This window comes from Carcharodon carcharias, chromosome 11 (genome assembly GCF_017639515.1).
Source record: "Carcharodon carcharias isolate sCarCar2 chromosome 11, sCarCar2.pri, whole genome shotgun sequence".
In the NCBI taxonomy this organism is placed as follows: Eukaryota; Metazoa; Chordata; class Chondrichthyes; order Lamniformes; family Lamnidae; genus Carcharodon; species Carcharodon carcharias.
Window position 1 is genome coordinate 24,979,439 of NC_054477.1, and position 13,811 is coordinate 24,993,249.

Below are 13,811 nucleotides of genomic sequence, written 5' to 3' on the forward strand. Positions count from 1 at the left end.
CGACAACTACAACTTGTCTCTGGTAGGTCGTCCCCACCAACAGTATCCAAAACGGTATACCTATTGTTGATGGGAACGGTCACAGGGGTGCTCTGTTCTTTCTGTCTACTCCCCTTCCCTCTCCTGATATTCACCTAGCCGCCTGCCTCCTGACTTTTAGGAGTAACTGTCTCCCTGAAACTCCTGTCTATTACTGCCTCTGCCTCCCGAATGATCCGAAGTTCATCCAGCTCCAGCTCCAGTTCCCTAACTCGGTTTGTCAGGAGCTGCAGCTGGATGCACCTTTTGCAGGTGTGGTCATCAGGGACAATTGTGCTGTCCGTGACTTCCCACATGCTGCATTCGGAGCACTCGACTGCCCCAACTGCTGCCTCCATTACCTATTCCTAATTTACTTAAAGGACTTTACCCGGCCCTACCCCACTGGGAGAAAGCTTGTCCTCGGCCTCTGCTCACCTAAGCCTCTCGAGCCAAAGCCTCAAAGCTCCACTCCTTCACTGGGCCACTCACACACTGGCCACTCCTCTTCAGCTTGCTTCCCCTCCTTTTATTTTCAATCTCCACACTCTTTTTCAACTGACCTGCCTTCAAGATCCGCACTTCTTTTCAACTGTTGCGTGTAAGAGTCCTTCTCCTCAATTCCCTCCTTAGTCATGGTGACTGCGCTGACTTCTCCCAGAATGCTTCAGTCACTTTTCACCAGCACCCTCTGTTGGATGCCCTTCCTCCTGTTGAGTGCAAGAGTCCTTCTCCTCGATTCCCTCTTGAGTTGTGGTGACTGCGCTGACTTCTCCCAGAATGCTTCAGTCACTTTTCACCAGCACCCTCTGTTGGATGCCCTTCCTCCTGTTTAGTTATAAGTAATAAGATGAAATTTCAATCAGGCCTTCCAGTGGGAGAAACTTGCAGAAAAAGCTACTATTTGATATTCTCTGGAATGTTTTTCAAAAGCACTTGCAGCTAAACAGCTTGAGAAATGGATAATTTTCCATGTGCAATATAGACCAGAGGTTCTAACACTATGTCATGTGTTTTAGGGAACTTCACATTAAGTTGGTGACATGGGAATGATGATGCTGCCAAGGGCTACTGTTATTTTTTAAATTCTGAATTAGGAGGTAAAGTTGTATGTTTAGGTGGGTAAAGTTACAGAGAGACACGGACAGACTAAGTGAAAGGGCAAGACTATGGCAGAGTTGAATGTGGGGAAGTCTGAGGACAACACAAAGAGGTGGAAGAAGTGGGCACAGAATTGGATGAAGATTCATTTGACGGACCTTATTTCCAGCACAGAGTGTTAAGGATGGAGTTTTTAAGGAGGAGTGCAATGAAAAGTTTGAACATCGATGCCGCCACACCTTATGAGGAATTGACAAGGCCAACAAGCATTGGGTTGAGGAGAGGGTGTTATGTAGGCAAGAGCTGGCTCAGGAAAGGGATTGAGGAAAGAAGTAATGAGACTGTTGGAAGAAACATGTCTTGTAAGGGGTGTGGGAAAATAGAACAGAGGCTGCAGAGTGCCTGGAATCAGGGCTGAGGCGGATCTTGGGGACTTGATGGCAGGATAGACACTGGTGCAATGGGAGGTTGAGGCAGCAAACCATTTCAACATCGGTGATAAAAAGATCGACACAGTCCTCACACACAACGTCGGAAATATGGATGGATGAGAAATGAAAGGGACCTGAAACGTTAACTCAGTTTCTTTCTCCACAGGTGCTGCCTGACCTACTCAGTATTTCCAGCATTTTCTGTTTTTATTTCAAATTTTCTTCATCCACTGTGTTTTGCTTTTGTATTAGTTGTGCATATTCTCCTCCAATTCGGTTCAGCGCATCTCTTGCAGTTGCATAGCATCTGATGCGGACTGCACTGCTTTTCCCTCATTTCCTATTCAATTCATTATGAAAAGCAAATGGCATAAATCATAGCTGAAAAGCCCATTCAAAAAAAGGAATCCGAGAGGCACATAACATACTGGGCTGGAAATCACTTTTGGTGAAGAATATTATCTGAATACACTCACCATTTGCATTCAACAATCACCAATTCACTTCTGTCTAAGTGAAAGCATATGCCTTCAGAGATTTTTTTAGATTGAGTCAAGCCACATCTTGATTTTAAAATCCTCATCTATAGTAAAAGGGCATCTCGCATAGCAAGGGTTAATGTGGGACTGGGAAACAGTACTGCTCGCTGTGTGATATAAAGAGACACATGATATGAGACTAGAGAGAGTTGTGGACTGGACAGAGACCTGTATAGAAGCAAGCATGGAATTAGCTCATAGCTTGGGCTATACCCTGTATATGTACATAGTTATGTCTTATCAATAAACAGTTAATGTTCAACCACACAAAATTCAGAACCTCTTTGTGAGACCTACTGAACATAAAACATCATCTTTGTTTTCAAATCCCTTCATGGCCTTGCCCCTCCCTATTTCTGGAATTTCCTTCAGCCACAACTCTCCGACATATATCAGTCCTCCTCTAATTCTGGCCTCTTGTGCACCCCCAATTATAATTGCTCCACCAATGGTGGCTGAGCCTTCAGCTGCTTTGGCCCTAAGCTCTGGAACTCCCTCCCTATACCTCTCTGCCTGTGTACCTCACTTTCCTCCTTTAAGACATTCCCTTAGAACCTATCGCTTTGGACCAACCCTTTGGTCACCTGACCTAACAGCTGTTCATGTGACTTTGTGTAATATTTTGTTTTATCCTGTTCCTCTAAAACGCCTTGGGACATTTTATTAAAGGCCCCTTATAAATATAAGCTATTGCTGAGTGACACCCTAATCTTCACCAAACATTATTTAAAGAAAAGAAGCAGTTCTAGAATATTTAATTCTTAGAAGGCTTCATTTGAGTGTGATCAAGCATTCAGCATTGCAGATGAGGTAACTCATCCAGCAGTTGGTTACTTCTATGTTGGACGAATGCATATCTTCTCAATCTTCTTTTTGACCAGTGACCATAATACATTCCTTACCTTGTCACAGCTGGTAAAGTTGTTGCTAGAACTGGTTTCGGCAGTTAGGTGACATTTTGTTGTATGAAGGGGGTTAATTTCTAGAACAGATGCCAAGGACCCATGAAGGTGCAGGAAGAAAGGTAAGCAGAAATGTTCACATCTTGTGGAAGAAGGTTTGGTAGGAAGTCAGGATCATGCATATCAAAAAGAGTAAAATACTATTCATACGATAAAAAATGGGAGGTTGAATGAGGTAAAATGATGGAAGGGCAAGATGAAGTGTTTCAATTTTGCTTAAACTGTTTTAAGTCTCGACTTTTGCAGCTCATAACACAGCAAGAGAGCTATTGCTGAAATTTGAGCTGCTTTAACGCTGTATTTATTAGTGGTTGTTTCAGCTGAAACTGTGAAATAATGCCTGTGTCAAGAAGCCTATAATTCCTCGCAAGCTGCCAGAAGCTTATAAAACCAAATAAGAATTGAAAACTGAAAAATGTATAATCTTGAAGTAGGCCAAATAAGCCAAAAGTCAAGAAGCCATGATGGGTTCTCCTAAACGGGATAACTATGAAACCAATTGTGTTTGTGTCCCAGCAGAAATGTGCAATGAATGAAAAGCAACTGATTTTCTAGATGCAGGAGTAAACTGTTGTAGAGCTATCATACTCCCTTTTTGTCTTATAATGACTCCACATGTTTATTTTAATATTTCTATCCTAGGCACTGGCTAGCTTGCAATTGATTGACTACATTGGAGAACAGACAGCCACATTGATAAAGGTAACCCATAACTGCTTGTGTAGCTATAAGGGAACAATTTGCTCTTTCTTACCCTAAATATTCAAAAGCTGATTTATTTCAGGGTCACTAAGGCTTTTAGGTCACATTGATCATGAATGAACTTGTAACAATGGTAAGAAACAGCAGTAATCCCAAATTATGAGAGGATGTCTGCTGACTAGGCCAGCTGTGGTTTAGTACCTGATGTCCACAAGAGGGAGAGCAAAAGCATCCAAAGCTAGAGCTCCCTGGATGATGAAAGACGTGTAGATTAAAATGAAACTGAGAAACTAGGCTTATGATAAATGCCAGGTTCATAATTCAGCTGAGAACCAGGCTCAATTCAAAAAATTACAGAGAGGAGGGGCAACATTTTTTCAATGAGAATAGGTCTTCTTATAGAGCATGGGAGGTACTAAATGAATGCTTTACATTTGTCTTCACTTAAGAAGAGAATGCTGCCAATGTTAATATAGGATGAGGTAGTAAATATATTGAATTGGATAGAAAAAAGATTAAGAGGAGGTACTTAAGAGGATGGCAGTGTTCAAGAAAAGTCACTCAGATGGGATGCATCCCTGGCTGCTGAGAGCAGTAAGGGTGGAAGTAGCAGAGGCTCTGGCCAATAATTTTCTGATTCCCCTTGGATATGTGGGTGATGTCAGAGGATTAGAGGTTTGCAAAGGGAAGTGGCTGCATGGAGATAAAATTGGTGAAGGAACAGAAAGCAATGAGCAGCGATGAAAGAATGTTTTTCAGGCTGAAGGAATGTATGAAATAACACCTTTTACTTCTTAAACAATCTATATTAATGATGATCTGGACATGGGTGTACAGGGCTTCATTTCAAAGTTTGCAGAGGACACAAAACTCAGAGGTATAGGGCAGAATTTTCCTGTTGGCATGCAGGGTTGGGCCCCCCACCTCCACACATCATTACATCAGGCGAGCGTCCCAGCATCACCGCGCGCCATTACAATATTTCATTGGCCGGGTGCGCGATGATGTCTGATGCGCGCCCGCCATTAATTAAAGGGCAACTTAAGGCCTTTGACTCACCAATTGATGCCGATTTTTCGGAGCCCATGCAATCTTTGGGTCGGCGCACGGACACAACGGGCAGGCGGGTAGGACACTTTTGCATAAACCTTATCCACGGGCAGGATAAGAGGGCTCACTGGGGCCACGAGTGTGCAGTCAAGCATTTATTTTTGAAAGTTTTTGAAATTTGCCTGTGTGATCTGCAATACTTCGAAACGCATCCCAGCTGCTTTTTCTGGACTCTTAACCTTCAGGTCGGCACTCTGCAGTGAGGAATCTTTTCTGGGCCTGCAGCTTTCTGGAAGCCTTCCCTTAGCCTGGGAATGGGAGCTGAACTCTCCAATGGAGGCAGCTCCTCTGAGGAGGAAGGGGGGGCTAGAAGAAGGAGGAGGCCAAGACTGCACATTCAGCCTCCAGGGGAGCCACCTTTGAAGGCGCATACACAAGGGGCGCAGGGCCAAGAGGTGGTCCAAGGTGGAAGGGGCAGCAGAAGATACCATTATCCTGCTGCCAGGGTATACAGGTGGCAAAGCTTCCACATGAGCTGTGGTAGAGAGAACCATTGGTCTTCTTAAGATGTGCTTCTGATGCCTGGACCGCTCAGGGGACGCATTTCATTTCCCCCAAAATCGTGTCTCGGTGATAGTGGTTGCATGCTGTGCTCTCCACAATCTTGCGCTGGAAAGGGGGTACACAGTGGACGATGAAGACATCGACGCATTGGCTGCGGATGCACATGATGCATAACTCAATATGTCTGAGATGCAATGCTGAAGGAGGCTCCATCTCTCAAGAGAGAGACAGTCAACTATATCTGTCAGATGATAGGGCCTGAGATCTCCACTAACTGTGTAGGTGGACACCCCATGCCAGTGGCTCTGAAGGTCACAGCTGCCCTCCCTCAACTTCTATGCCTGTGGCTACTTCCAGGTGATTTTTGCGGTGTCTCCCAATCAGCTGTCCACATTTGTGTCAAGCAGGTTACAGGCACTCTGTTCAGGCGGGCATTGACCTTCATCCATTTCCGTTGGGACCAGGCAAGCCAGACACAGTGAACCAAAGACTCCGCAGCGATTGCTGGCTTCCCCCGTGTCTAGGGTGCTGTAGACTGTACATATGTGGCCATCAAGGCGCCAGCAGGTGAGCCCGGTGCATTCGTCAACAGGAAGGGCTTCCACTCCATGAACGTGCAGATAGTGTGTGACCACAGGATGCAGATTCTATGTGCAAGGTACCCAGGCAGCTCCCACGACACCTACATCCTCAGACACTCCCAGGTGTCAGGGCTCTTCAGTGCTCCAGCCGGGCCTAATGAATAGCTGCTGGGTGACAAGGGCTATCCCCTCAGAAGGTGGCTCATGATGCCTCTCCGCCATCCAAGAACAGAAGCTGAGCAGCGGTACAATAGGAGCCACGCCTCCACAAGGGCTGTGGTGAAGAGAACTATCAGTCTTCTCAAGATGTGCGTCTGATGCCAGGACCGCTCAGGGAGTGCACTCCAGTACCTCCCAGATCGTGTCTCAGTGATAGTGGTTGCATGCTGCACTCTCCACAATCTTGCGCTGGAAAGGGGGGACATAGTGGACGATGAAGACATTGGCGCAGTGGCTGCGGCTGCACACGATGAGTCCAGCAGTGAGTCCGAGGATGAGTATGTACAGGGAAATGCTGAGGAGGTAAACGCTGACCCGGGCATACCCAGGGAGGCAGGGACACCCAGGAGGCTTTAACCCAACGAACCTTCAGCTAGCACACCACAGATGGACCACCAGGACAAGCCTGGGCTGTCGGCTCGAAACTCTATGCCGAAGTGCAAACTCTGCCAGGTTAGGAACAGTCACTAAGGGCCTTGTTGATAAAGCTGAATGTCCAACCAAGCACTCATTACAATTTTGGAAACCATACACATGCAGAAGAAAAGAGGCATCCTCAGCCATGGTGACAGATCTGAATTTAATATGTCAAGCAAACCAACTTATTCCAAAAAAAGACAATAGTGTTACAAATCAAAAAAAAATCATAAGGATTCCGATTACCGCCGGTGCCTGCCTGCTCCCGCTCCCACTCCGCTCCCCCACAACACCACCCCCCCCCTCCCCCACCCCCCCACCACCGCCAACCAGAAAATTCAGCCCATTGTAGACATTGAGGAGAAAGTAGCAGACCTCAGGAAGACATTTGCAGACTGGTAAAACGGGCAGACACATGGCAGATGACATTTAACACGGACAGGTGTAAAGTGATGCATTTTGTTGGGAAGAATAACAAGAGGCAATATAAACTAAATGCTGCCTGACCCGCTGAGTATTTCCAGCATTTTCTGATTTCCAGTATCCGCAGTATTTTGCTTTCTATTAATTTGTTCTATATGTTCAGACCTATTGTCCTTAGATTCGCTTGTGCGTGTCTCTTGCAGCTGCACAGAAAGTAGCACCTGATGCGGACTGCACTCCTTTTCCCTCATCTCCTATTCAATACATTATCAAAGGCAAAGGACACAAATCATAATTGAAATGCTACCCGATATAAACATTTCGAAAAAAAGTAATCCAGGAGTCACATAACATACCAGGCTGGAAATTACTGTTCGTGATAATAGTGGATACACGTTTCAACTCCTGTCCCTGTTATAATGAAAACTACAGAAGAATATCATCACCATTTCTACACAACCGTCACCAATTAACTGGGATTCAGGAACAATGAAACCTGGGTGTATACATACACTTGCCTTTGAAAGTGGCAGGACAGCTCAGAAGGGAAAAAAAACAGCTTGGACCAGTACTCTTATTTCCCAGTTTCACTGGTATTCCATTTTAAGGTATACAAGACCAGTATTCTTATTTCCCAGTTTTTAGTGTTTTTTTTCCTTTTGCGGAGTTGAGAAGGCTGTTTACGCTAGAGCAGAGGTTAAAAGGATATTCAATAGTGGAGTTCAAAATCAAGTAGTTTTTGAATAGGGTAAATAAAGAACATCTGTTTCCAGTGGAAGAAGGGTTGTGCTTTTAGGATAATTGGTAATAGAACCAGAGGCAAAATGAAGAATATTTCACGCAGAGATTGTATGCTTTGTATATATACTGAAAGGGTAATGGTAGCAGATTCAATCATAACTTTCAAAAGCAAATTGGATACACAGTTGAAAAATAAAAGACTTACAGGGCTATTTGGAAAGAGCTGAGGAGTGGGACTAATTGAGTCGCATGGTCTAATGATGGGACACATGGCCTCATCCTAATTTGTATAATTCTATGAGCCAGATGGTTGTGAGATCAAGCCCCAATCCCCTTATGTGAAAAATCTGTGCTGACGCTCCAATGTAGCTGCTCTGTGGGAGATGCCATCGTTTGGATGAGATGTTAAACCGAGGCCTGTCTGCCTTTGTAGATGGATGTAATAGATTCCATGGCACTATTTTGAAGAAGAGCAGTCCTGGTCAATATTTACCCCTCAACTAGCATTGCTAAAACATGGAGTGGAATTTAATTCTTGGCATGAGGCTCCCGACGGTGGAACCGGAAGTGGGCACCACTTCCACTTATGTGTCAGGAGCCAGCGTGCTCACAATCATGAAGTAAATTTAAAGGGCAGACAGTGGGCATGTAGGGCACAAAGAATCACATGGCTGGTGTGGGCAGGAAGTGCCTGAACTCACTAGCAGCTGACTCGTTTGAAGGTCAGGGCAAGCTGTAAAAAATGGAGCCTCCTGGACAAGCATGCAGGGTCTGCGGGAAGGGAGCATTAGGAGTCAGAAAATGCTGGAAAAACTCAGCAGGTCTAACAGCACCTGTAGAGAGAGCAACAGAGTTGACGTTTTGAGTCTGCATGATTCTTCTTCAGAGTTAAAGAGAAGTAAAAATGTGATGAAATTTATACTGTTTAAGGTGGGTGGAGCAGGTGAAGCTGGTTAGAAGGCCAACAATAGGTGGGGGCAAAGGAGAGACTGACAAAGATGTCATGCATAAAAGGACAAAGGGGTGTTAATAATAGTGGTGCTGGCTAAAGGAGGTGTTGATGGTGGCATTGAGGTCAGAAAGCAGAATGTGACAATAGCAGGACAAGGGTAAGCACTCTGGAAAGAACAACATGAACAAGTGACAGATGGCCCTTGTGGGGGAGGGGTTGGGGGAGAGGACAGTGGTGGGAAAAAAGCAAAAAGGTGTCCCTCGACATGCCACTAAATATTCAGTTTGTCATGCGTTTTATGCCAGAGAGCGGGTCGAGAAAGGGGCCATGGAGATCACCAGGGAGCTGGGCAGCCATGCCAGTGCTGATGGCAAGGCAGGATTAGCCAGGCAGCATAGTGAGAATGCTTCCAACCTGATGTTGAGACATGGGCACTTACACGCAAGAAACTGTCATGTGTTGAAGCTTAATGTCTTCCTTTGTGTTCTCCATTGCAAGCTCTTGAAATCTGGAGCCAAGGCCACAGCCCATCCTCTACCTCTGAGGATGCTCTGTTAGCTGCCTCTCCTGTACATTCCACCAACAGAGTGACACTCACACGGGTTTCAGGGGGATTGCATGTAGCTTCACATTCTGGTGAGAGCATCACAGAAAAGCCCCAGCAGCTAAGAGAGGCTTACAATGGGAGGACTGATGGTGATCATGCCCATGCTGAAGATGGGCCTCTCGTCACAGCCACAAGAAGCCTGCTGGAGCTGCAGAGGCAGGTAGGGGAACATCTGGTAGAATTGCCAGAGGCAATGCCCAGCATTGTGTGGATGATGGCAGTGCCTATCCAAACCATGTGAGTGCATGGCTTCCTCTGTTGAAGAGGGTTTTAAAAAAAATTTGCTCATAGGATGTGGGCATCGCTGGCCCAGCATTGCCCATCCCTAATTGCCCTTGTTCAGATGGCATTTAAGAGTCAGCCAACCACATTGCTGTGGTGGCAGCAGATTTCCCTCCCTAAAGGGCATTAGTGATGGGTTTTTACAACAATCATCAATGGTTTCAAGGTTGTCATCAGACCTTGAATTCCAAATATTTAATTGAATTCAAATTCCAACATCTGCCGTGGTGGGATTCAAACCCAGGTCCCCCAGAGGACTGATGGACATCCCACTTGCTCACAAGCTACAATGTTGTGGGATGATTGCATTTAGTCTTTATTGGATGTTCATGGTTGTGCCAAGATTTACATTCTCAAGGCTGTGGGACATTCCTGAACATGTAGCCTCTGGTGGCCCTCCCATATATGCTGTGACAAGGAGACTGGCTGAGGTTACTTGCTCCTATGACAATTGAACTGTTGTAGGTGTATTCGTAGACTTATCACGGAGGCCCAGGGTAAGAAATATGATCATGGTAGCTCCAGTGACTTATATCCAAGAGTGAGGCGTTTATCCTTGGGGGTAGTCTTCACTTGCGATTGTGTGTGAGAAATGTCCTCTCCCTTTGGCCTTTTGGGAGATAGAGGATGTGGCTTCTGAGGTAGAATCAGGTGGGCAGACATCCTGAGCAGGCAATGGTTTGTGGGCGATGTAATGCTGGTCAGGTAGGTGCCTTTTTCCTGCACAAAGTGATTAAAAATTAGGTTGCCTCTGGCAGCCCTGGCAGGTCTCTCCATGTCCCTGGCGTACTGGTAGGTGCAGCAATATTAATGACCTCTTCCACAGATTCCTCACCATCATCCTCATCTGAGGAGAAGTGCAGCATCTCCATGCCTTCTCCTCGGTGTAATGCCACAATGTGCAATGCAGAGCAGACCATGACAATCCTGGACACCTTCTGGGCACAGCCTGTAATGCTCCACCGGAACTGTAAAGGCAGTGGAAGCGCATTTTCAGCAGGCCAGTTGTTTGCTCTATGACTGCACTGGTTAATTCGTGAGCTGCATTATAATTCTTCTCCACGAGACAGTGGGGATGATGCACTGGTGCCATGAGTCATATCCTGAGGGGTTAGCCCTCATCACCCAGGATCCAACCTTGGACTTGGGCAGGCACCTCAAGTGGCTCTGGATGCTGGATGTGGTCTAAGATGTAGGAGTCATGAAAGTTCCCTGGGAAACCAGCACACACCTGCATAATACTTTTTCAGTGGTCGTGGACTAATTGTATGTTAAGGGAGTGAAGCCCTTTGTGATTCACAAATGCAGCTGGCTTTTCCCAGGGAGCTCTAATGGCCACATGAGTGTAGTCGATGATCCGTGCACTTGTGGGAACTGCTCAATGTCCAGAAAACCCACTGCCCTTGCAGCCTGGCTCTCAGCAGCACTTGTAAACTTTATAAAATTGTTGGCCCTTCTGTACAGGGCATTGGTCACATTCCTGATGCAGCTATGTGTTGCAGCCTGCGATATGTCACACTTGTTCCCCGTAGACCCCTAGAATTAGCCAGTGGCATAGAAATTCAGCGTTGCAGTACAGCTTGAGAGTAAGTGGCATCAGGTTGCCTCCAAATCCACAAGGCTGCAGGCCTTGTTAAAGGACTACTAACAGTGACCGCCTCCCAGGATAGCTTCATCTGTCTCTGGCATTGCCTCTCAGACAGTTGAAGATCAGCTGGTGCGCATTCTGAACACGTGCTGATACACAAGTGCTTGTCGTTGAGAATGACGGCCCTGGTTTCCTTCATCCTGACCAGCCTCCCCATCTGTTGACATCTGTTGATGGCCTTGTGTCCTCTGTTGTTGTTTGGTCCCAGCAATCCTTGGACAACTCCTCTCTTCCTCCGCCTGAACTTGCAAAGACTTGGTGTATCAAATCCATCGCAAATCCACAATGTGAACTGTGTGAAGAAGGCAGGAAAGGGGAGAGCATATCTGTGTACATGGCCTTCATCCATAATGCAGCTGCCGCTGACCAATGGAATGCTTGAGCCTCCCATGGGCTACATTCAGGACTCCTCCCATTCCACAGTGGCTGCTTCCCAGAACAACCTGGTCTCCTGCCAGCTCAATCTGTGTTGGCAGGTTTGTCCATGGATATGCCCAATGTGACCCTGCAGCTGCTAGCCATCCATCTCCACCTCTGTCAATCTCGAGCTTCTGCCCATCGCCCATAGTCCTCCTAACATCACCCAGCACCTTCCCTCAATCATCCTCAAACATCCCACCATCACCCGTGATACTGCGTTGGTGACTTTTGACCTCTCCCCTCACCTGCCTGATGTGATCCTGAAGCCTCCCTCCATTAACCTTGAATGGCTCTGGGTAGCTCTCAACCCATCCTCAGGCACCTTTGACCTGCCCTCCCTCAAGCTGGACCTAGCTTCCATCAAGTTTAATCTTCACTCTGTGAATCTGGATTTCCATGTGTGGTACAGTTGCCTCCCTTAGACACAAAGGACCCGGCCTCAGAAAGCACCCTTTAGTTGGACAGCACCCTCCCCCTTTGACCCCCCCCCCCCAATATGCCAGAGCCTTGCTGTACTGCAGTAGATGTCCTGACCCCCCATACATGCTCAGCAGTTGCGTCATTTGATTTCCCAACCACCCCCAACTTTGACCTGAATGTCCAGCTTGGAACTCAAAAACTCAACCCAATGTTGGGAACCAAAAATTTTGGCTCACGCGGAATAAAGCCCTCCCCCTCCACCCACCTTGTTTCCCACTTAAATTACCATTAAGCTTCGTCTATACTATCTGGTCATTACCATGTTGCTGTTTGTGGGATCTTGCTGTGCTCAAGTTAGTGATCATGTGATCTATAGTATAGCAATGATAGCACCCCAGAAGGTTGTAAAGCACTATGGGCACCCTTTCTATGGAACAGTTTTGTCAGGTTTACTAACGCATGCTTTGTAGTATGTGGGCAAACCTGCTCCCCTCATGCTCCTGCAGTAGTTCCGCTGGGAGGCGCACATTGTTTGAATACCTGACTCCCAAAGCAAGTGTTCTACTCTGAACTCAGTCACAGCAGGAGACTCCCAGGAGGACAGTGGAAACGCTGCTCTGCAAAGCATCCCTGAAGGGGTCAAACGTAGCCACTGACCCCTAGGTTGTGACCGATCAAAACGGAGAAGGCTCATTTGGGAAAGTACTGAACGCATCGCGAGGCTCTGCCGGGGACGTGCATCGGAGGGAGCGCAAAAACCTCCAAGCAACCCATCCACCCAACTAACCCTTTAAGCACCGCCTGCCCCGCAGGTGGCAGAGTCTGCAGGTTCGCACATTGGACTCATCCGCCATTCCAGAGCCCATCAGATTGGAAAGGAAGCAAATCACCCTCGATCCCGAGGGACTGCCTAAGGAAAAGAGTAGCTTCTGACATGTGCACCAATCTTTCACACATCAGCACTTGAGTAGCAGCTGGCCAGATGGTGTACTACATCAGTAATGTTATAAATTAACATCATTCAAATGCGCAATTTCCTTTTGCGCCTAAACTTATTATTTCAGGTCAGTTTCACAGGTTTCTGTGTACCTTGTAGGAACATTGAACATCAGGAAACAGTTGAGGGCAATAATTAATACCTGGACACATGTGGCTGAGTCACAAGTAGTGTGACGACAGTGGGGAGGTTACAATGTTTCACCTTTAAACTTCCTGTGGCTTTTATTTTAAAATCTTTTTGCCTTTGCAAATTAAAAGCCAGGGAACTTTTTTGCCAGCGGCTGGTGAAAGATAATTCTGGTCAGCTGGGATCAGGCTAATTAAAATATTTACGGAGATTCCTTGGTATTGCCTCTGCTTTTGAGAGCATATCAGTCTGGCAGTGGGAAGCAGTGGGCTGTTAGAGAAATGTAAGGACCCATTAGAGTCTTGCCTTTCAGGCAGTTAAAATTAGAGCAGTGACTTATGCACCCACCAGCCGCCACCAGCCCCTGATCCTTACTTTGCCTTCCCCATGGGATGAAGTTTTAAGCCGCTGATATTACAGTCCTTGAATGCAGATCAGGCTTCAGTGATGCCGCTGGGGCTGGACTGTATCCTAACCCTGGGCTTGCATGGCTGGGGTTGCCATTCTGTTGAATGTATTCATCGAATCATAAAAATTTACAGCACAGAAAGAGGCCACCCAGCTCATCATGTCTGTGTCGGCTGCAAAATGCTCTTGGCCATTGCCGT

General features: G+C 46.6%; 1 protein-coding gene across 1 annotated transcript in view; it reads left to right on the forward strand.

The window, feature by feature from the left end:
* oca2 (oculocutaneous albinism II) overlaps positions 1-13,811 on the forward strand; it is a 530,409-nt gene that overhangs the window by 412,284 nt on the left and 104,314 nt on the right. Inside the window, exon 20 of the mRNA XM_041198655.1 lies at positions 3,694-3,753. Coding sequence (XP_041054589.1) covers positions 3,694-3,753 — 60 coding nt within the window. The remainder of the gene's footprint in view (positions 1-3,693; positions 3,754-13,811) is intronic.